Source organism: Dama dama, chromosome 2 (assembly GCF_033118175.1).
Source record: "Dama dama isolate Ldn47 chromosome 2, ASM3311817v1, whole genome shotgun sequence".
Lineage (NCBI taxonomy): Eukaryota > Metazoa > Chordata > Mammalia > Artiodactyla > Cervidae > Dama > Dama dama.
Window position 1 is genome coordinate 41,049,571 of NC_083682.1, and position 21,794 is coordinate 41,071,364.

The 21,794-nt window shown below is 50.0% G+C and overlaps 1 protein-coding gene across 1 annotated transcript in view; it reads right to left on the bottom strand.

The window, feature by feature from the left end:
- The window catches only part of ME3 (malic enzyme 3), a 223,588-nt gene that overhangs the window by 10,121 nt on the left and 191,673 nt on the right, over positions 1-21,794 (bottom strand). The window contains exons 8-9 of the mRNA XM_061120201.1: positions 14,318-14,427; positions 164-261 (exon numbers count right to left, since the gene is read on the bottom strand). Of these exons, the coding sequence (XP_060976184.1) occupies positions 164-261; positions 14,318-14,427 (208 nt within the window). The remainder of the gene's footprint in view (positions 1-163; positions 262-14,317; positions 14,428-21,794) is intronic.

Sequence of the window (21,794 nt, forward strand, 5' to 3'; positions counted from 1 at the left end):
TCGAGACACCCAAATGGTGAGGCCCAGGCGGCTGCAATGATCACCATGCTTCTGGGCTGTTTCCTCTCCTCTGGAGCCCAGAAGGCTTCCCCTCCTTGTTTTTCTTCCCCTTATTCTTACTCTCCTACTGGAGCGACTGGAGAGAGCCCCCGGTGGGACTCACCTCACCAGCACCTTGGAAAACAAACACGTGATTGGAGAGCTTGTTCTTGGTGATCCGCAGAGCAGCCAGAATCCCTGCCACGGCCACAGAGGCTGTGCCTGCAACAGAATGGACTGAGATGACCATCTGGCCCCTGGGCCCCACCGCCAAGACCCTTGGCAGAGTTCTCCGTACCTAGAACCTGTGATGGAACAAGCAGCTTTCCCTCGCCCTCACAGAGTCAAGCCTGTAGGCATGCAGGTTGTCTAGCAACTCTCTGTCGCGTAACACTCTGCATGCAGGGGGGTGTCAGAGCACTCCAGAGCTCCAGAGCAGATATTAACAAATACTGTTGTAACAAGAGAGAGGCAGAGCTGCTAACGGCGCAGATCCTTCAGAAACGAAGGTCTGGGTCAACTTCCTAAGGGACACTGGCAAGCCGAGATCTTGTCTGAGGATAAGAAAACGGGAGACTGAGGAAGAAATAAATAAACATCAACCAGGGCTTCATGACTGGTTACAGAAGCAAGGAATGTAGTAACCATGCAAATTTTCTTCCTTGACTATCATGAGATTTAATGGTTCATATTAGCTAATTTATTCTCCCCTTTTCTTCCTCTTATAAGTTTTGTTGAAGGTTAGTTCTACAACTCAGCCTTTAGATAACAGTTTTCGAATGTGACTGAGTTGGAAGAGGAGTTAATCTTGCCCAGATTTGGGTAGTGTGACTACCTTCCAGATATAAATATGTGCACTGAAAAAAAAGTGCACGCTGTCAGAGTTGAGAGTTAAGGCTTATTTGGGGGAAAAATAAGGACTTTAGCCCAGGAGACAGCCTTTCAAATAGCTCTGGGAACTACTCGGAAAAGATGACGGGGAGATCAGTATACATGTGATTTTAGTGAAGAGGGTACTGCAGTGAAGTATACGTTTTGGCAGGAAGGCTTCTGCTAGTCACAAGAAGGTTATCCCTAGTCATGGGAATAGCAAATTCCCCTGGAGAAGGAAATGGCAACGCACTCCAGTATTCTTGCCTAGAAAATTCCACGGATGGAGGAGCCTGGTGGGCTTCAGTCCATGGGGTGGCAGAGTCGGACACGACTAAGCAACTTCACTTTCTTTCCACTAATGATGTTAGTGCTTTTCTAGACGTGACAAGATGCAAGAAACTGGGTTCATAATATCTTCTCCTGAAAATATATAACTATCTGATGGCCTGTTCTGCCAGTTTTTCCCAGGGCACAGAGGACCCCATTCCTGATCGCTGCCCTGAACTCCTTTCAGGGTGTGTGGAAGGTTGGCGGCTGCAGGGGCCAGCGACTTCATTCTTGTTGAAACAGATGAGCAGCGACATTCTCTAGCTGGTAAATGAAATAACTGTAGAGACTTTGCCTCTCCCCATTTCAGGGAGAAGGTAAGAATGTCTGCACTGGTTGGAAAGATAGTTGCATTTTATTAGAACTGTTTCTGTTGTCAGCTGGGAGTATCAATTTGTAGAATGGGTGTGCACAGATGCTGAATAGCCACAAGGGTGGGCGGTGCCAGTTACTGGATAACTGTTGCTCCCTGGTCTGCAAACCACTTTCCAGCAGGCTTTATGGTGGGTCCTGCCAATAAGGGGCGCCAGGGGGTGACTGAAAAGCTAAATGAGGAGGGAAAGAACTCTTTTTTCAGCATCGTTCCTGCCTTGGAAGATTGCTTGGTAAAATGTAAGACATTCAGTTAAATTTGATTTTTAGATAAACATGAAATATTTTTTAGCATGTGTTCAATGCATTATTAGTATAAATATTCTAAAAACTGTTATTTGTCTGAAACTCAAATTTAGCTGATCATCTGCATTTTTGTTTTTGCTAGATCTGGCAACTCCATTGCCTTGGTTTTTTTTCACTTACAGCAGCAGTTTGTTCCAGAAGCAGCAGTTAAATCCAGTTTGCACTTTGTCCATCACTTCTAGAGCTAACCTCATAGCGCTCCCCACCTCATCTTCCCCATGTTACCCCAGACTATGGGGGTGGTAGCAGATCCTCAGTATCTCTTCTTGGCTTTTCAGTTCTTTAATGTATAATCCACAAGTCTTTATGTCAAGTTTTCTGTTAAACCACTGATTTGGATGCTGACAGAGTCACAATAAAGTAACTGCAGCTGGCAATGCTAAGCATCTAGGATGATTAAAGAAAAGGAAATTCAAGTGGGATTGTTTATGGCTGGTTAAAATTATACAAATCAAAAAGAAATCAATGTTATCTCTGGCTGGTGATGGAGGAGGGAAAAGAGTAAAGTCCCAGCCCACATTCCATTCTAAAGAGCTACAGTCCTTTTTGGAAAACTATTTCCCAATATAAACCAGGGCATAAAATGTTTTTGCCCTTTGACCTCATGCTTCTACTTTTGGGAATCTATGTATGAAAAAAATCCAAAAGGTATGTTGTAGGGTATAAATGACACTGTCACTTATAACATAGAATGACTGGAAATAACAAACATCCCCCAACAAAAGAGTGACGTTTAAGTAAATTAACTAATGTAGACCCTTAGTAGGATATTGCAGCTGTTAAAAACGTTCCTTATGATAGCAACACAGAAAACGCTATGAAGTTAGTAACTGACAGCACATGTTCAGAGTGCTTTATAAGTCTTAACGCAAAGACATTTAATTGTAGCCTAATCATCCCCATTTTACAGATAGGGAAAGTGAGGTATGGAGCAGTTTGCTGAGTTGTCCAAGATCACATAACAGAGTGAACTCAGGGAATCAGGCTCTTGGGCTGGTGCTCTTAACCCCTAAACTATACTTCACTGAATTAGTTGGAAGAACGTGCGTGCATGCTCAGTTGTGTCTAGCTCTTTACGATCCTATGTAGCGTGTCAGGCTCCTCTGCCCATGGGATTGTCCAGGCGAGAATACTGGAATGTGTTGCCATTTCCTACTCCAGGGACTCTAAATAAACACATCCACTTGCTGTGGAGATGCCGGGGATTGAATCCAGGGCCTCATACACGCAAAACATGTAACTAATTGGAAGGACAAGAACATTAAAATGGTCTACATAACCATGATTCTAATTGTATCAGAGTATACACACAGAATCTGGATGGTGCTGTAAAATACTAATGGTTGCAGGATGGGAATGGGAGTGTATTTTTCATTTTCTGTGTCCAGTTTTCCACTGGACAGGGAGCAAGTTTTCTGCTCATCTAATTCTATTTCAGGACAACCTTCTGCCTCCTGAAGAAAAGCAATGAAAGAATCCCAAAGAAAGGCAATCCCAAAGGATGCTCAGACTACTGCACAACTGCACGCATCTCACACGCTCGCAAAGTGATGCTCAAAAGTCTCCAAGCCAGACTTCAGCAATATGTGAACTGTGAACTTCCAGATGTTCAAGCTGAATTTAGAAAAGGCAGAGGAACCAGAGATCAAATTGCCAACATCTGCTGGAACATCAAAAAAGCAAGAGAGGTCCAGAAAAACATCTACTTCTGCTTTATTGACTATGCTAAAGCCTTTGACAGTGTGGATCACAATAAACTGTGGAAAATTCTTCAAGAGATGGGAATACCAGACTACTTTACCTGCCTCCTGAGAAATCTGTATGCAGGTCAAGAAGCAACAGTTAGAACCAGACATGGGACAACAGACTGGTTCCCAATCGGGAAAGGAGTACGTCAAGGCTGTATATTGTCACCCTGCTTATTTAACTTACATGCAGAGTACATCATGTGGAATTCTGGGCTGGATGAAGTACAAGCTGGAATCAAGATTGCTGGGAGAAATATCAATAATTTCAGATATGCAGATGACACCACTCTTATGGCAGAAAGCAAAGAAGAACTAAAGATCCTCTTGATGAAAGTGAAAGAGGAGAGTGAAAATGTTGGCTTAAAACTCAACATTCAGAAAACAAAGATAATGGCATCTGGTCCCATCACTTCATGGCAAATAGATGGGGAAACAATGGAAACAGTGAGAGACTTTATCTTTTTGGGGCTCCAAAATCACTGCAGATGGTGACTGCAACCATGAAATTAAAAGACACTTGCTCCTTGGAAGAAAAGCTATGACCAACCTAGACAGCATGTTAAAAAGCAGAGACATTATTTTGCCAACAAAGGTCCATCTGGTCAAAGCTACGATTTTCCCAGTAGTCATGTATGGATGTGAGAGTTGGACTATAAAGAAAGCTGAGTGCCAAAGAACTGATGCTTTTGAACTGTGGTGCTGGAGAAGACTCTTGAGAGTCCCTTGGACAGCAGGGAGATCCAACCAGTCAATCTTAAAGGAAATCAGTCCTGAATATTCATTGGAAGGACTGATGCTGAAGCTGAAACTCCAATACTTAGGCCACCTGATGGGAAGAACTGACTGATTGGAAAAGACCCTGATGCTGGGAAAGATCGAAGGCAGGAGAAGGGGATGACAGAGGATGAGATGGTTGGATGGCATCACCGATGCAATTGACATGAGTTTGAAGTAAACTCTGGGAGTTGGTGGTGGACAGGGAGGCCTGGCGTGCTGCAGTTCATGGGGTCACAAAGAGTCGGACACAACTGAGCGACAGAACTGAACTGAACTCTGCCTCCTGAAAGGAGATGTACAAAGCATACGACACCAGGTGGCGCCAAAGGTATTTCATCAGAGGTCCTCTCAAAGACCCTGCCTTCTTGATGGAGCTTTTCCTTCTTGGATGTCAAGTATCTTTGTGGTTAAACCTGCGGCTGAACAACAGCTTACCTGCAGAAATTCAGTGCTGGATGGAGAGCATGACATGCAACAATGGTACGGATGAGGAAACCGAGGCCAGAGAAGGACAGTGGCTTCCCCGGTCAGTCACCAAGTTGGAAGTAAAGCAGATAAAAACCTGAGGTGCTGTTTCTGCCCCTCTCCTGGTCTATGCAGCTCAGACAGCCTTTCCTGACTCTGAGGTTGAAGGCAGCAGCAGTGGCCTCCTGGGGTTTCCCTGGGGGAGACCTGAGAAGCAGGTGCTAGTGGAGGTGGAGGGAAGTGAACTCAGGTCATGGATGTAATTGTTCAGCTGTGACTCTGGAAGTGGCGGAAGACACAAAAGCTCAGGAAATCTGATAGAAAAGAGTCCAAAATGTCCAAAGGATATAATGGCAGCCTCTCCTAATTGATAGCTCTCACCGTGACCTTGGCTCTGTGCTACGTATATGCTTGCCTGCATTTATTTGTTCATTTATTCTTTACAACAACTCTAGGAAATAGATACTACTGAGCTCCCCTCTTTTTTCCCCCTCTCAGAAATGGAAAGAGAAGTTCAGGAAAATAAGAACAGCCAGGAGAGAAGTGAATTCTCTGACCACTAGGTCTATAAAACCTCAGCCTCCTGTCCATACACTTTGCTTTTCCTCCTGTTACATGGATGAATGATCCCTGCTCCCAGTTAAAGCCCCCTCCAGGTGTGGACTGGCCCCTACCATGTTTACCTACTCCAGGAATTTGTTTTGTAATTCTCTTCCCACACGCCTCTGCCCCTCCCCCCCCCCCAACATCCTCAACTGCTCCCTTTCTAGTGGACCATTGCCATCAGCATACAAATATGTCATCAAGTTGCCATCCTTAAAAAGCCTCTTCTTGACCCTATGTCATTGCCACCCCATATTTTTGTAGTTGCTGCTGTTGTTTAGTCACTGAGTCATGTCCACCTCTTTTGTGATCCCATGGACTATAGCCTGCCAGGCTCCTCTATTCATGGGATTTCTCAGGCAAGAATACTGGAGTGAGTTACCATTTCCTTTTTCAGGGGATCTTCGTGACTCAGAGAGTGACCCATGTCTCCTGCGTTGGCAGGTGAGGGTCTTTACCACTTAGCCACCAGGGAAGCCCACCCTGTCTCTTTTTAGCCATATTCCCTTTATAGCCAAGTTCCTTCATAGAGCTTAACATACTCATTGTTGGCTTTCCTGGTGGCTCAGATGGTAAAGAATCTGCCTACAGTGTAGCAGACCTGTGTCTGATCCCTGGGTTGGGAAGATCCCTGGAGAAGGAAATGGCAACCCACTCCAGTATTCTTGCCTGGGAAATCCCATGGACAGAGGAGCCTGGCGGGCTATAGTGCATGGAGTTGCAAAGAGTCAGACACGACTCAGCGACCAACACTTTCATGCTCATGGTCTGTATTTCCTTTCTTCTTGGTCTCCCTGAAACCCAGTCCCATCAAGAGACCCTCCTGTCTTGATGCCACCAGTACCTCCCCCTTGTCAAGTTCAGGGTCAGTCCTCAGCCCTCCTTGACTTTTCATTACCATTCGACACCAGTGTTTACTCTTTCCTATGGGACACTCTGCACGTGGCTTCTGGAACCTCATGGTCACTGGCTCCCTTGCTGGCTACTTCTCATTCTCCTTTCTGGGATCTTCCTCCGAGGACATCCTCTGGAGAGGCCAGGGACCCTAATCACAGTTGAGAACTCAAGAGGGAAAACAGCAATTCTCAAATCCTGTATTAGAATGTTTGGCAAATATAGTCATCTCCATCATTAACTTTCATTTAAGTTTCATAAAGTTTCATTAAAGTTAATGAGGAGGAGGGTCTTGGGTTATGCATTAAGGATTTAAAAACAGAGAGGAAGGAAGCTGCTTAGCTTTCTGGAAGCAATCACCTAGAGAAGCCCGGGGGACCAGGGTTGTGTTAGAACATCGCTTATGCCCACACACGCCTGCAATGCGGGAGACCTGGGTTTGATCCCTGGGTGGGGAAGATCCCCTGGAGAAGGGAAAGGCTACCTACTCCAGTATTCTGGTCTGGAGGATTCCATGGACAGAGGAGCCTGGTGGGCTACAGTCCATGGGGTCACAGAGAGTCGGACACGACTGAGTGACTTTCAGTAGGGGGAGGGGCAGCAGACCCCTGAGAGCTGGAAACAGCCCCCCGGGTGTCCTGGAAACACGGCAGACCAGCTGGACAGACGTCAGAGCTGGGCCGTTCCACCCCCTCTGCCCCTTTCCCACCGTCCCCGCACCTGAGCCCGGGGTATTTTGCAATATTGTGCCAAGTGGGTGACCACTGCCCAATGTCACTCCTGGGCTCCTGGTGAAGGGCAGGGTCATCTTGGGGACTGTGGGACAGGTTTGGCCCTGGGCGGGGTATCCTGGGGGGAAAGGGGCTGAGGTTTGAGTCTTAAGGACAAAGAGATATTAGCCAAGAGCAGAAGAGAGTTCCAGGTAGAGGGACCAGAACATTTAGAATCACAGAGTTGGCAGAAAACTCATGGAACTGAGGAATTCAGCAGGCTGCAGAAACAGGGTGGATGTGGACAGTGGAGAGAGGTGAGGTGGAACCCCGCCTTCCTTCTTGGCTCCCCCTGTCCAGGGCTCACACTGGTCCCTCTCCCCGCTCCCGTGAAAGACGCTCTGTTTTGGGTCTCAACCTTTCCTCCCTCCCTCACTTCTTTGTTGGGAGCCTACAGTTCACCAGGTGTTTCAGTATTTGGTACCAGAACCGTCTCCGGTTACATGCCCGCTCCTGCTTCTACATCACTACAGCCCTTACGATAACCTGGGTGCCAAAAACAGAGGGAGTGGTGGTGGGAACATTTAACAACGGATCAGCAGAGTGTCCGTCCAGCCAGAACCGATGCTCACCTTAGCAAAGCATCCTGGCCTTTCTGGCAGTCCTGGCTGAGTGCCTTTCATGGCTGTGAATACGATCATGTTCCTTTTACAGCTAAGGAAAAGAAGACTGTGAGGAGTTAAGCCACTCAGCCAAAGTCCCAAAGCAGAAGAGTTGGGGATTTCGACCTAGGCTTGTCTTGGGAATACAGCTCAGGAGTAGAGCATCTGACAGCAGACCCAGGCTTGTCTGAATCCAGCGTCTGATGGTTAAGCACTCTGGCTCACAGATGAAAATTTGAAAGCTTGAGGGCTGATGATGGCCCGACATACACTGCAGACCCCCTGACCAGCCATCTGCTCTCAGGAACGTGGCAGGTCTAGAGGGCAGGGAAGGTCCAAAGAGGACTGGCAGGGCGGGGGGATGTTCCGGAGCTGACAAGCCAGCCGGGCTTTCCTGGGTCCAGCCCACACCATGCGGGCAGCCAGCCATGGAGCCAGGGGCCCGTGCTCACCAGGCCAGCAGCCTCCTGGAGCTGGCTTCTTGGGAAGGACACAGCTGGTCAGTCCCCGCAGCGTGACCATTCCCATCGCTGTTCCCCTTCTAGGTCTCCCTCCTCTGCTAAGAGTAGGGATGCTTCTCTGATCCCAGCTGAAACAACAAAAGTCACCTGAGCCGCTGCCCTTTCCAGAAATTCCTGACGAGGCTGCCAGCGAGTGAGTCAGCGCTGGGGCGGCCCTGCTCACTGAGAACCAGCCCGGGGTGGAGGAGGCCTTCCACCAGCCCGAGCGGGGAGCAGGCTGAAAGAGACATGCAGCCCTGGGGGCCCCTGGACCTGCCGTGCTGGGGCTCCAGACGCCCCGCCGTGTGGCTGGCCACGTGGGTTGGTGACTCCCAGCAGCGTGGAGCAGCGGGCCGGCTGGGAGACGGCTCCAATCTTCCGCTCAGCACCAAGCTGGGCCCTGCCCTCCTGGAGGGCAGACCTGTGGCCTTTACTCATATCTTCTCTGACTCCACGGAGGACGTGAGGCTGGGCTGGTGTTCCTTTTGTTGACTTAAAAAATATTCATGACTTAAAAGCTGGGAGTTAGGTTTTATCTGGTGGGAATTTTTAGGACTTCAAGCCTGGGAAGACAGCATCTCAACTAGCCCTGAGACAACTGCTCTGAGGAGCTGGCAGTGGCAGGTTAGAGGGGGAGAGGAGCCAGGTTACCTAGAAATTTGCAACAAAGGGCAGGTAATCTGAACGTCAAAAGTATTTTGGTGAATTCAAGAAAATCAGGTATCTCAGGTTAAGGAATTTAGCACTTTCCTATGTATGGAAAGACCCAAGAGTCTGGGCTCCCTGAAGCCATTCCTGTCACAGGTATCTCAGCTGTGGGCCAGGATCCTGCATTTTCTCACATCCTGAGCTCCCCTGAGCTCACTGTAGGGGGTGGCTGCAACATGATGGCTCTTAGATCACAGGTATTTTTCTCCTTCCTCAGTGCCCTTGGCTGCTGCTGCTGATGCTAAGTCGCTTCAGTTGTGTCCGACTCTGTGTGACGCCCACCAGGCTCCTCTGTCCCTGGGATTCTCCAGGCAAGAGTACTGGAGTGGGTTGCCATTTCCTTCTCCAATGCATGCATGCATGCTAAGTTGGTTCAGTTGTGTCTGACTCTGTGCAACCCTATGGACAGGAGCCCACCAGGCTCCTCCGTCCACAGGATTCTCTTGACAAGAACACTGCCATGGGTTGCCGTTTCCTTCTCCCCCGAGTGCCCTGGGGGCTCACTAGTTCACATGGAGGACTGCTGCTGAATTCGCTGATGACTGTGACATCCTTGTTTACCGATACGGCAGGAAACATTCCACTTCTCGATTTCATGCCACTTCTCGATTTCATTCCACTTCTCGATTTCACGTGGGCAGCCTGGTCCCAGCCCAAGCCATTATGGGATTCCAGAAGATTCTGACCACGCATCCTGCTAGGGGCCTGTCCCCAGTGACCACACGGGACACGCCTGTGGTGTTGGTTACCACTGTGATTCCTCCCACCCTCCCTCCTCACTTTCTCCCTGCTAGTGCTGCTGCTGCTAAGTCGCTTCAGTCGTGTCCGACTCCGTGCGACCCCATAGATGGCAGCCCACCAGGCTCCCCTGTCGCTGGGATTCTCCAGGCAAGAACACTGGAGTGGGTTACCATTTCCTTCTCCAATGCATGAAAGTGAAAAGTGAAAGTGAAGTCGCTCAGTCGTGCCTGACTCTTAGCGACCCCATGGACGGCAGCCTACCAGGCTCCTCCATCCATGGGATTTTCCAGGCAAGAGTACTGGAGTGGGTTGCCATTGCCTTCTCCACCACTTTCTCCCAACCCTCTCCAATTCTGTGAGTGCAGGTATCCCTTTCCAGTTTTGAATAGATGCTTTTGAACTGTGGTGTTGGAGAAGACCCTTGAGAGTCCCTTGGACTGCAAGGAGATCCAACCAGTCCATCCTGAAGGAGATCAGTCCTGGGTGTTCATTGGAAGGACTGATGCTGAAGCTGAAAGTCCAATACTTTGGCCACCTCATGTGAAGAACTGACTCTTTGGAAAAGACCCTGATGCTGGGAAAGATTGAAGGCAGGAGGAGAAGGGGAAGACAGAGGTTGAGATGGTTGGATGGCATCACCGACTCAATGGACACAAGTTTGAGTAAACTCCAGGAGCTGGTGATGGACAGGGAGGCCTGGCGTGCTGTAGTCCATGGGGTTGCAAGGAGTTGGACACGACTGAGTGACTGAACTGAACTGATGTAGTTACAGGTTTCTTTTTACTTTTTATTTGCAAGGAAAGGGGGGCAGCTCTTCCATGTTGCCCCATTAGCCCCAGGACTCCTCACTAGTCTTCTAACCGCTCGTTCAGCAGTGACAGTGCATAGCACAAGCTTCCGGTCCTGGCCCATCACTCACCAGCTGGTGACTGAGTGAGCCCGTCCCTCTCCCCAGGCCCGCTGCTGGGGTGTGGGGACTGTGAGCCTCAAAAAGAGAGGGTGGGGAACGTGAGAAGAACAGTGACACCCACACTGACATGGGGTTTGGAATGTAAACTTTGGCAAAGAGGCTTTCGAGCTCACCCACGGGGGGCACAGGCAGCCTGACTGCTCAGAGAGACAGTGAAGAATTCCGGGTGAGAAACAGTTAGGTTCTACCTACCGGATGGGCTTCCCAGGTGGCACTAGTGTTAAAGAACCCACCTGCCAGTGCAGGAGACGTGGGTTCCATACCTGGGTTGGGAAGATCCCCTGGAGGAGGCCACGGCAACCCACTCCAGTATATTTGCCTGGAGAATCCCATCGACAGAGGAGCCTGGTGGGCTGCAATCCATGGGGTCACAAACAGTCAGACACAACTGAAGCGACTTAGCGTGCATGCACGCACCTACTGACTAGCACAGGGAACTCTACTCAATGGTGACCTCTATGGTGACCTAGGGGAGGAAATCCAAAAAAGAGGGACTATATTGGCTCAGGTGGTAAAGAATCTGCCTGTAATGCAAGAGACTAGGGTTGGATCCCTGGATCAGGAAGATCTCCTGGAGAAGAGAATGGCTGCCTACTCCAGTATTCTGGCCTGGAGGATTCCACGGACAGAGGAGCCTGGAGGACTACAGTCCATGGGGTCCAAAACAGTCAGACATGACTCAGCGACTTGACACTTTCTCTTTCATAGCTGATTCACGTTGCTGTACGGTAGAAACTATCACAACACTCTAAAGCAACTATACTCCAATAAAAATTAAAAAAAAAAAAAAAAAAGAAATAACCTGGTTCTAGAAATGGCAAAACCCACTGCAGCATTCGTGCCTGGAAAATTGCATGGACAGAGGAGCCTGGCGGGCAGCAGTGCGTGGGGTCGCAAAGAGCTGGACACGACTGAGCGACCGAGCACACAGCATAGTCCCAGCTCTATGTCAGGCTGAGGGACCTGGAGCAGCACGCTCACCAGTGACACGGACAACCGTGTCCGCTCGCCCTGCAGATGGAAGGCGGGTGAGCCTAGGAAGCTGTGAGGCCGTGTGGATGGAAAACACTCGTCGAGCCTACAGTTCTGTGTGTGTGTGTGTGTGTGTGCACACCTGGAGCCTGCTCCACCAGCTGTGCTTGCCCACGACGGCTTGCTTTCCACTTCTGCCCTCTGGCTTGGGCAGCCGCGGGCCCAGGAGGATGATGGCTGTCCTGCTGCCGGCTCACGGGCGAGGGTGTGACCTGGGAGCCGGTCAGGGGCTGGCAGGCAGGTGCTTCCTCCTGGGCTGCAGGCACACACTGCCCGCCGGGCCAGCAGCGAGGGGACCGCTGTTCCCGGACTGCGCTGTGGTCTGCACAGCGCCCCGCTTGTCCAGGGCGGGCCAGGCTGGCACTGCCAACGCCTGTCCCCAGCCCGGGGGATGGGGTGGGGCAGGCTGGGGGTGCGGTCACCATGCCCCAGCGTTCCCTTTCTGGGGCTCCCCTCTCTGGACACCTACTCTTCCAGCATTGTGTGTGTGTGTGTGTGTGTGTGTATACACACACATTTTTGGGGGTTTTTTTGCTCGTTGGGTCTTCGTTGCTATGCACAGGCTTTTTCTGGTTGTGGAGAGCAAGGGCTGCACTTGAGCTGCAATGTCTGGCTTCTCTTATTGTGCAGCACGGCTCTAGGGTCGGGCAGTTGCCCCATGTGGGCTCTGAAGTTTTGGCTTGCGGATTCCAGAGCACAGGCTCAATAGTTGTGGCGCACCGGCTTAGTTGGGCATATGGGATGCTCCTGAATCAGGGATCGGACTGGCGTCCCTCGAATTTTGAGGTGGATTTTTAACCACTGGACCAGCAGTGAAGCACCTGTGACCACCATAATTTCATCTGAACCAACTGTGCTAATCTGCCTCTTAAAAATGTATGAAAGTGAAAAAGTGAAAGTGTTAGTTGCTCAGTCGTGTCTGTTTCTTTGTGACCCCATGGACTGTAGCCTGCCAGGCTCCTCTGTCCATGGGATTCTCCAGGTAAGAATACTGGAGTGGGTTGCCATTCCCTTCTCCAGAGGATCTTCCCAATCCAGGGATTGAACCTGGATCTCCTACATTGCAGGCAGATTCTTTACCATCTGAACCACCAGGGAAGCCCCCTCAAAATATGGAACGCCTCATGAATTTGCATGTCATTCTTGACCAATGCAAAAAAAGATCATAAATCATATTTCTTTAGCCCTCAATGTGGACCACAGGGAAGAAAGAGGCATTTGGTTTTGTGATATGAATACAAAATCTGGGTGGGCGATTATGAACTTGGAATTTAGAGTCCAAATGCCTGGGTTCAAATTTCAACTCTACACTTACTGGTTATGAACATTAGTTATTCTGTCTGTGCTTCTGTTATTTCATTTACAAGACAGGGTTGGTAATACATGGTAGGATTAACGTGTAAAGTGCTTAGAACCATGCTTGATGTATAATGAGTATTTGGCTCTAATCCTTAGCTATTTCTGACTAGGCTTGACTCCACCTAGGTTTCTCTATCTCGCTTGAAGAAAAGTTGGGACCTCTTTGGGCCCCATCTGCAAGATGCTGGCCCATCTTTAAGTCCCAGGGGCCAATACCTGTCCCCCACCAACTTGTTCATATTAACTGACGTTTGAAAAGTTCCTCGGTTTGAGAAGATCTTGCTTGCCAAACTTCATTTGTTAAATAACCTACAAGTCATCAAGGTTTCCATCCGGCTTCATGAAATACTAGGAACAGCTGGCCATGCTCCTTACTGAGAAATCCTGGATAGGTGAGATAAGCCTGGAGGGACCACCCCTCCCACTCCAGCCACATGCTGGCGTTGCCACAGCAGGAAGCAAGTGCCTTCAGATACTTCTAGCTCACTGAACAGGGAACCAAGGCGACTCTGAATGAGAAGATGCTCTTGGAGTGTTCCAGGGCTATCACCGTGAAAGGTGCTCATTCCAGCCAAGTTACACTGTTGTTGTTTAGTCACTAAGTCGTGTCTGACTCTTTTGCGACCCCATGGACTGTAGTCCACCAGGCTCCTCTGTCCATGGGATTTCCCAGATAAGAATACTGGAGTGGGTTGCTATTTCCTCCTCCAGGGGATCTTCCTGACCCAGGGATCGAACTTATGTCTCCTGCTTGGCAGGCAGATTCTTAACCACTGAGTCAGAGGGGAAGGCGCCAGCCAAATTAAGGGAAAGCCTTATCCTGCTTCCCTGACAGTGATACACTGCGTGCTCAGAAATTCCAACAGTGAGTTGTGGCCGGGCAAGGCCATTTTTATGGCGGCTGATGCTTGGGTCTGATGAGTCCTAAATCATAGCATTGTTGAAAATATCTTTCATGTCCCTAACCACCTAATTCTTATTTTCCTCTGAAACAGTAATGTTGTCCATTTTACAGACGAGGCAACTGAGGCTTAGCAAAGTTACAGGATGTGCTGAAGGTCACAGAGCTAAGAATTAGCCAAGTGGGAGTCGAATCTAGATTTATTGCTCTGTCTTAAACAGCTGCTGGCAGTAAACTGGCTCTCAGGTGGCCCCGCCCCACCCTGGCACCCAGGTGAGCCTTGTGAGGCCTCAGTCTCGAGCGGCTTTGTCAGGCTGGGTGGACACCTACCTTGGATGTCATCGTTGAACATGCAGTACTTGTTGCGGTATTTGTTGAGAAGGCGGAAGGCATTGGCATTGGCAAAGTCCTCAAACTGGATGAGGCAATTTATTCCAAACCTGTGGGGAGGGAGAGGAAAGGGCACGTGATTGCCTCCTCGAGCTGGTCCCTGGCAGACGTCAGCCTGCACTGGGGAGGGGGAGGTGCAGGCCAGGGGGTGAGGGCACGGCTCACTCACGGGGTGTGTGCCACATGGCGGGCTCCTGGACTTCTGGCTCTGCCCGCCCCACGATGGAGGAGGGTGGGAAAGGCAGAGGGCAGGGGTATGGGAGCTGGAGGCAAGCCAAGCCCAAATCATTGTCTGTAACGTGGGCTGGTGGGCCTCGCTGGTGGCTCAGTGGTTAGGGATCCACCTGCCAATGCAGGAGACGTGGGTTTGATCCCTGGGTCGGGAAGATCCCCTGGAGAAGGGCATGGCTACCCACTCCTGTATTCTTGCCTGGAGAATCCCATGGACAGAGGAGCCTGGCAGGCTACAGTCCATAGGTTCACAAAGAGTCAGATAGTACTGAATGACTAAGCACACTTTATTTGAAATCTACACTAGAATTGCCTCCTAGATTCCAAGGTCAGGAAGAAGGTCGTGTTTCCTAACAAACGACTGGCCTGGTGACCGGTGCTTCCTGTTAGCATTGTGTCAGGAAGCCGAGAGCTGTCTCCTGCCCTTCACGGCAGGCTCCCTCAGCCGAGGCTCCCTGCATACGCCTTCTCTGGACTCCATTCTGGCTCTTGAATCCTGCCTTTTTGGGGTTGTGTTGTGTCTCTCCTTGGAGTCTTTCTGGAAGCAAGTGTGAAGTGAATTGTTAAAAATGACTTAAGCCATGAACCAAAAGAGATGTCATCTCATGGGTCAATTTGTGACTGACAGCATCTGCAGTCACATTTATTGAGAAAAAAATGCCCTGATTGATCAGTATTGGGGTGTCTGGATTCGAGGGCAGGAGAAGTGATTGCTATTCCCAGTCGTGTGAACTGGAGGCCTGGGATCAGCTTGGGACCAGCTGTAGAAAGAAAGATGTCTGCCCTTACGGCTGGGCACACGTGGTGGGTGTCCTGTGCTGGCGAGGCATATGTCTGATGAGGCTGGGGGCTGTGTGGGGGACGGAACACCGAAGTGGCCCAGAATACACTGTTTCCAACCTCAGAATTCTGTGCATGGCTTATCCTTTTTTTTTTTTTTCCAGAAAATTTACCCACTTTATTAACACATTGTGATGCTCTACATTTTATCATGTGTACTCAGTCGCTTTAGTCCAACTCTTTGTGACTCCGTGGACTGTAGCCTGTCAGGCTCCTCTGTCCATGGGATTCTCCAGGCAAGAATACTGAAGCGGGTTGACATGCTCTCCTCCAGGGGATCTTCCCGACCCAGGGATTGAACTCAGGTCTCTTGCTACATTGGCGGGGGAGTTCTCCAGCACTACTACCACCTGGGAAGCCCACATTGTACCACCTTACGTAGAAAACGCTGAAAATACAAGCTACTTTGTAAAACCAAAGACAAACATGGAATCCAAAGATAAGCTGTTTTACACAATAGACCCTTATCCTGTAGCTAGTATTAAATCTTAAATACCTACTTCAGGAACCACAAACTGCCAGAATACAGAAAGGCCACCCCAAACACAGCAATCTAAACAAGATGAAAAGGCGGAGAAATACTCAGCAGGTAAAGGAACATGATAAATGCCCACCAAACCAAACAAAAGAGGAGATAGGGAGTCTACCTGAAAAAGAATTCAGAATAATGATAGTAAACATTGAAAACAAAGTGGAGTTACAGATAAATAGCCTGGAGACAAGGATTGAGAAGATGCAAGAAATGTTTAACAAGGACCTAGAAGAAATAAAAAAGAGTCCATCAATAATTAAATACCCACTTCTTTTGGTAAAATGATTAATTTACATACTCCTTAATTACATGTGCATTACAAACACGGCTCAGTAATTTTCAGAAACTGTTTCTGAAGAGGCTTGTTCTGAAAGGAAGTGCACAACGAGAAAAGGGAGAAAGCAAAAATAAGAACAGTAGAAATGTGTGCTCCTACCACGGTCCTTCCAGAAGCTTCGTGAGTTAGGGCTGTCGCTGGGGGATCTGGAGACAGGTTCATGTTACGGAGCCCAAAGAGTGAGGTGCTCACTTGCCACCGTCCGTCAGGAGGGTCGGAGGCTGGTGGGCCTGACCTGGCGCGGCCACTGCAACCGAATGGTCTTACACCTGTCACTTCACTTCTGTGTTATGCCTCAGCTTTCTGTCTGTCGACAGGCACCATAATATCTATCTGGCCAACTCTGGTGGGCTGTTGTGAGGGTTCGAAGCTGGGGTGACTTTTTTATTCGCTCATTTTTGGCTGTGGTGGGTCTTTGCTGCTGTTTTGGCTGGGTTGGGTCTAGCTGCGGTGGGCGGGGGATTCTCTAGGTGTGGTGTTTGGGCTTCACACCGTGGGGGCCTCTCCTGGTGCAGAGCTCGGGGTCTGCGGCCCAGGCCCAGCGGCTGTGGTGAGCAGGCTCAGTTTCCGCGCGGCATGTGGGATCTTCGTGGACCAGGGATCATGCCCACGTCTTCTGCACTGGGAGGCAGATTCTTTAACCACTGAGTCACCAGGGGAGCCCTGGGGGCAATTTTTGCTTTTTTAATTTATTAAAAATTTTTTTGATCTTTGGCCACACTTACGTGACATGCAGGATCTTGGTTTCCTGAGCGGGAATTGAAGTCCCTGTAGGTGATTTTTACATTGTAAGGTGCTAAACGTGTGTTGCCCTGACCACAATTCTTATTCCCCGTCACAGAGCACGTGCTGGTGGGGGCAGGGGTGCGGAGCTTGCCGTGTCTCCTGACTCACCATCCCTCTTCTCCTTGTACAATGAATATAAATAGTTAAAAAAAAAAAAAGCCCTTCGCGGCATAATTATAATGCTATGCTCGCCAAACCAAAATTTACTGTGAATTTTTGCTCAGGGTGTGAATTTCAAGTATTTGGATGGGGACTGGGGAACAGAATGTCTTTGGTGGCTGGTGACATTTTGATATATAGTGTCCTCACAAGATTCCCAGTGTTGCTCCCCCACTGGCCTGGAGCTAAAATGCCGAAAAGGTCAGACGACAAAACACATTCTCCTTTCTTTCCCATCTCTCTTTCACACACACAAACACAATCTGACCTTTAAGCAACCCCCCTCTTAGGTTAAAAAAATAAGGCAAGGATTAGAAATAAATGCCTGGGTTCAGTACATTATTCCTCTTTCATGTCAAATTAAGTTTCACATAAACGAAACTTCCCAGGCAGCAATCTGATGAGATATAGGGTAAAATCTCATTCATTCAGGTCACTTTAATCTAACTTGGAATTGGGCAAAAGGCTATGTGAATTGTTCATCCAGTAAACTAGTTTCAGAGTTCCTGGACCTCCTTGGATTTAAGGGCCTCCAGGGACCCTGTCCTCCGTGGATACCATCCCCATGGCCACTCCCTGGACCTTTCGTCACCAGGAGCAACTTTCACACTGCCTGGATCAGCCTCTGACCACAGCCTTCCCTTTCACCTCCCTCACTGCCACTATGCCTGTTCTTCATCTCCAGGGAGACCTGTGGGCCTCTTACCATTTTCCCTAGTCCTGCAGTTGTTGTGGCATGTTGGCTTAGTCACTCCGTGGTATGGGGGATCTTAGTTGCCTAACCAAGGATCCAACCTGCGTCCCCCGCACTGCAAGGCAGATTCTTAACCACTGAAAGGCCAGGGGAGTCCCCGCCAACTTGTTAAACTGATTACAAGCCAGTTAAGAGCAAAAACACAATTTCAAAGTGAAGATTTAAAAAGCTTAAGTGGCAAAAGCACTTCTATCAGTTCCTCCATGTAGATCCAAATACAGGTAATGGACCATCATACCAATTTCAATGTTAATGATAATATTCATGAAAATACTTCTACCAACATCAGCGGTAACAAAAACAGCTTATGGTTACAGATGGAGCTGGGCATCTGGTTGAGTTCTTTACAAGCATTATCTCAACTAATCTTCCCATGACCACATGTAGTAGGTATCCTTTCAGAGAAGGAATTCTGAGCTACAGGATGGACAGTTACTTGCCCTGGGGCTATTTATTCTCCTACAATTGGAAAGTGGTGGAGCTGCAATCTGAACCCGGCTGTATCTGACTCCAGAACAGTTTAGTTTTCACAGCAATATGATTTTTGTAAAAGATAAAGTAGATGTTAGATTTATTTTGACACCGAACTGGGGAACAGGAAAATCGTGTTGTCTTTCTGACATAAACTCTGAGTTTTGGGTGAGTCCATTTCTCTTTGGTTCTCAGTTTCTGCTCTGAGAGCCTTGGGGAAAGAACCAGGAGCTACTTAACAGTGGGTTGGAATAGATACACCAGGAGCTTCACTCAGATAGGTGGTTAAGTTCAAAGTCGGGTGGTCTGACCATTCCTGCTCAGAGTCACATGTGACAGAACACCATTGTTCCTGAGTCTTTTTTGAGCTGAGTCACAGCAGACCAGCCGCGAGAGCAGGCCCCAGGCAGCCACCGTCCAGGTTGTAGGGCTGGGGCTGTAGCAGCCCCGCCAGGGACCCCGCTCAGACCCCCAGCTCAGGGCCCCGGGCAGTTTCCTGTTTTTGGTTCTGGCGCGTCACTGGCCTTCCACCCTGCCAGCAGCTGGCCCTCACCGGGGTGGCGGTGGTGTGTCTGTCCCCTTCTGTGCTTGTGAACTCTTCACCCTGAAGCCCTGGCAGGGACTGAGGAACGTCTGATGCTTCTCAGTGGAGAATTCCTGTGATGGAGAGACAGGCGCGTCCCCAAGCCACACACAGAGCTGCCCAGACTCCTCTACTCTGGGGACTTCACTGGGAAATGGCCTTGGTGCTGCCAGAGAAGGCACACTAAGGCCGGGGCTCATTTAAAGACACAGGGCTGATGGGTGAATGTTACAAGCGTTTTTCCCTCTAGCCCTCAGGCAAGAGGAAGGCTAAAAATGGCAGCTTGCCCCTGGGAGCCCTAGGGAGCTGAATGCAACAGTGAGAGGGCACCACGCCAGGGCCCACCGAGCTGGGGCCACCACCTGGGCTGCGGGCTCAGGAGATTCTCAGGCGGCTGCTCCCCCTCCCCCCGAGCCGACCAAAGTCGGCTGGAGGGATGTGGTGAGGGCCAAACATTCCAGGGGCTGCAGACCCGGTTTCTTTGCTCCGTAGGTCAGGACCTGCCATTCTTTCAAACACCTGGGTCTGACCTCTTTCGGGCCTGAACAAACACAGGGGACCTGGGAAGAGTAGGTGGATTTGCTCAGCCTGCCCCCAAACAGAATGACTAAAACCTACCCCTCACATTTCCATGGGAGCCCATTCCATGCCCCTAACAAAACACACACACACACACACACACACACACACACACACACACGACTCCCCAGTGGAGTGTACTCGGAGGACATCAGTTACTCACCGGGGAAAGCTATTTCTCTGTTTATTTATTAATTCCTTCCAGGAATTAGAGCTGGCAGAATCACGAAAGTGCTAGATCTTGGTTTATATTTTACCCAATCCATTAAATTCTAGTCCCTTGAGATGCTCTCAAGAAGAGGTTACATGGCTCAATCCGTCTGGGAAACTCTGAATGTTCATGTAACATGTACAATGTATTATATTAAAGGCTCTGAAAAGTCCTGCATTAAGAAACCTGTTTAACTCAGCATTTTCTAAACATATTTGACTAGAGACCTTACCCTTCTGTGTCACACCCTCTCCATTTGCGATAGATCACAGCTTGACGGACATAGCTCTCTGCAGAAAGAACTCTGTACGGGGGTTGGGGGGTGTGTGGGGGGGTGAGTGGATTCAAGGCAAGGCCATCTCTCCCTGGGATTCCTGCAGTTGTTACTTATGGCCAGGGTCCTATAATAATGGATCTCACCTCCAGCCTTATTTCCCTCCTGCCAATCCGTCTACTCTATCTTTCTAAACACAAATCCTTGCACACCATTTCTGTTCTGAAAATCCTTACAGGTCTCCCACTGCCTTTGTGTTCAAACTTCTGAGACGGCATTCACTTGGTAACAACCTTAATGATCACCCCTGCTCATGTGTTCCGTCACTGTGGGCATATTTTGCTGCTTCCCAACCACTGTGGGCCCTTGCACTGTTTCATGTCTTTGCTTAGATGCCTAGGAGACCTCCTTTTATCCTGGCTAACTCCTACTTAAATGGTGAGGCCCTTATGAAAGGTCATGTCTCCAAGGAAGCCTTCCCTGATCCAGCAATTTCCTTACCCGGGGCGGCAGTAACTCTTCTGGGTCTGGCCTGCCTTGCTACACGGGGCACATCTGTTAGCATACATCACATTGCATCATAATTATTTATGGAGATTTCTATTTTAATTATTAAAGGAATGTATTGGGCAGAGGGTCCTCCTTGTGCTAGGAACTCTCCCGGGTATGATATAAATACTCAGTTCAGCAGACGTTTCTAAGGGGCCTGCTGTGAACCAGAGACTGTCCTCCCTTCTAGATTACCAAGGCAAGTTCAAGAATTTCAAGTCTGATGGGGACACAAGAAAGTGTAAAAAGCAGTGGCGACATCCTTTGACAAGGGCAATAAGGAAGGTATGTGCTGGGGATGTGGGAAGCCTCAAAGCGAGCAGACAGCTGGGCGGGGGGAGGCAGTGAGGGCTTTGGAGAGCAGGAGAGCTGGAGGCGCGCCCTGGGGCAGGCAGAGGTTCCCCAACAGATGGGGCAGGTGGGGCGAAGCAGGGCGGGCGAAGGGGCCTCAGGCAGAGGGAACAGCACACGAGTGTGCAGTGGTGGGGGGCTTCCTGGAGCTGAAGGAACGTAGCCAGTAACCGGCGCTGGAGCTCAGGAGGGGTGAGGACGGGAGGCGTGGGTGGGCGTGGGTGGGCGAGGCTGGGCGGGCTCTAGGGGCCCACTGAGGGGCTGCAGGCAGGGGAAAGTGGCCGCTGTCTTAGGACATTGGAGCGGGTGATGGATGGACAGCCGTGCGGCTCAGGTCACCGGGCTGGCGAGGGTCTCGGGCAGAGCGTGTGTGCGGAGCGGGGAGCAAGGCCGAGGAGAGCCCCCCGGCACAGCTGCAGCCAGGGAGCGGCGAGCGGCGGGGGAGCCCCCCGCGGAAGGGTGAGCGGGGGCCGGCAAGGCGGAAGGGGCCCGCAGAGCAGCTGCCCGAGGAGCCTCTGCTGAAACAGCGGCCGGGAAGTGTGGGTGCGCGGGGGGGGGGGGGGGGGTGAAGCTCGGATGATTGGGTCACTTTGCCAGCGCACGTTCAGCGGAGGGGTGGCCGGGGAGCCATTCTGCACGGGGCTAAGGAAGAGGCTTGGCTACAGACAACGGCAGGGAGACGGCCGGTGGCGGGTGTGGGACGCAGGGACGGCCTCGGCTTTGATGGGAGGTCTGCGTATGGGACGGAGCGGCCCGCAAG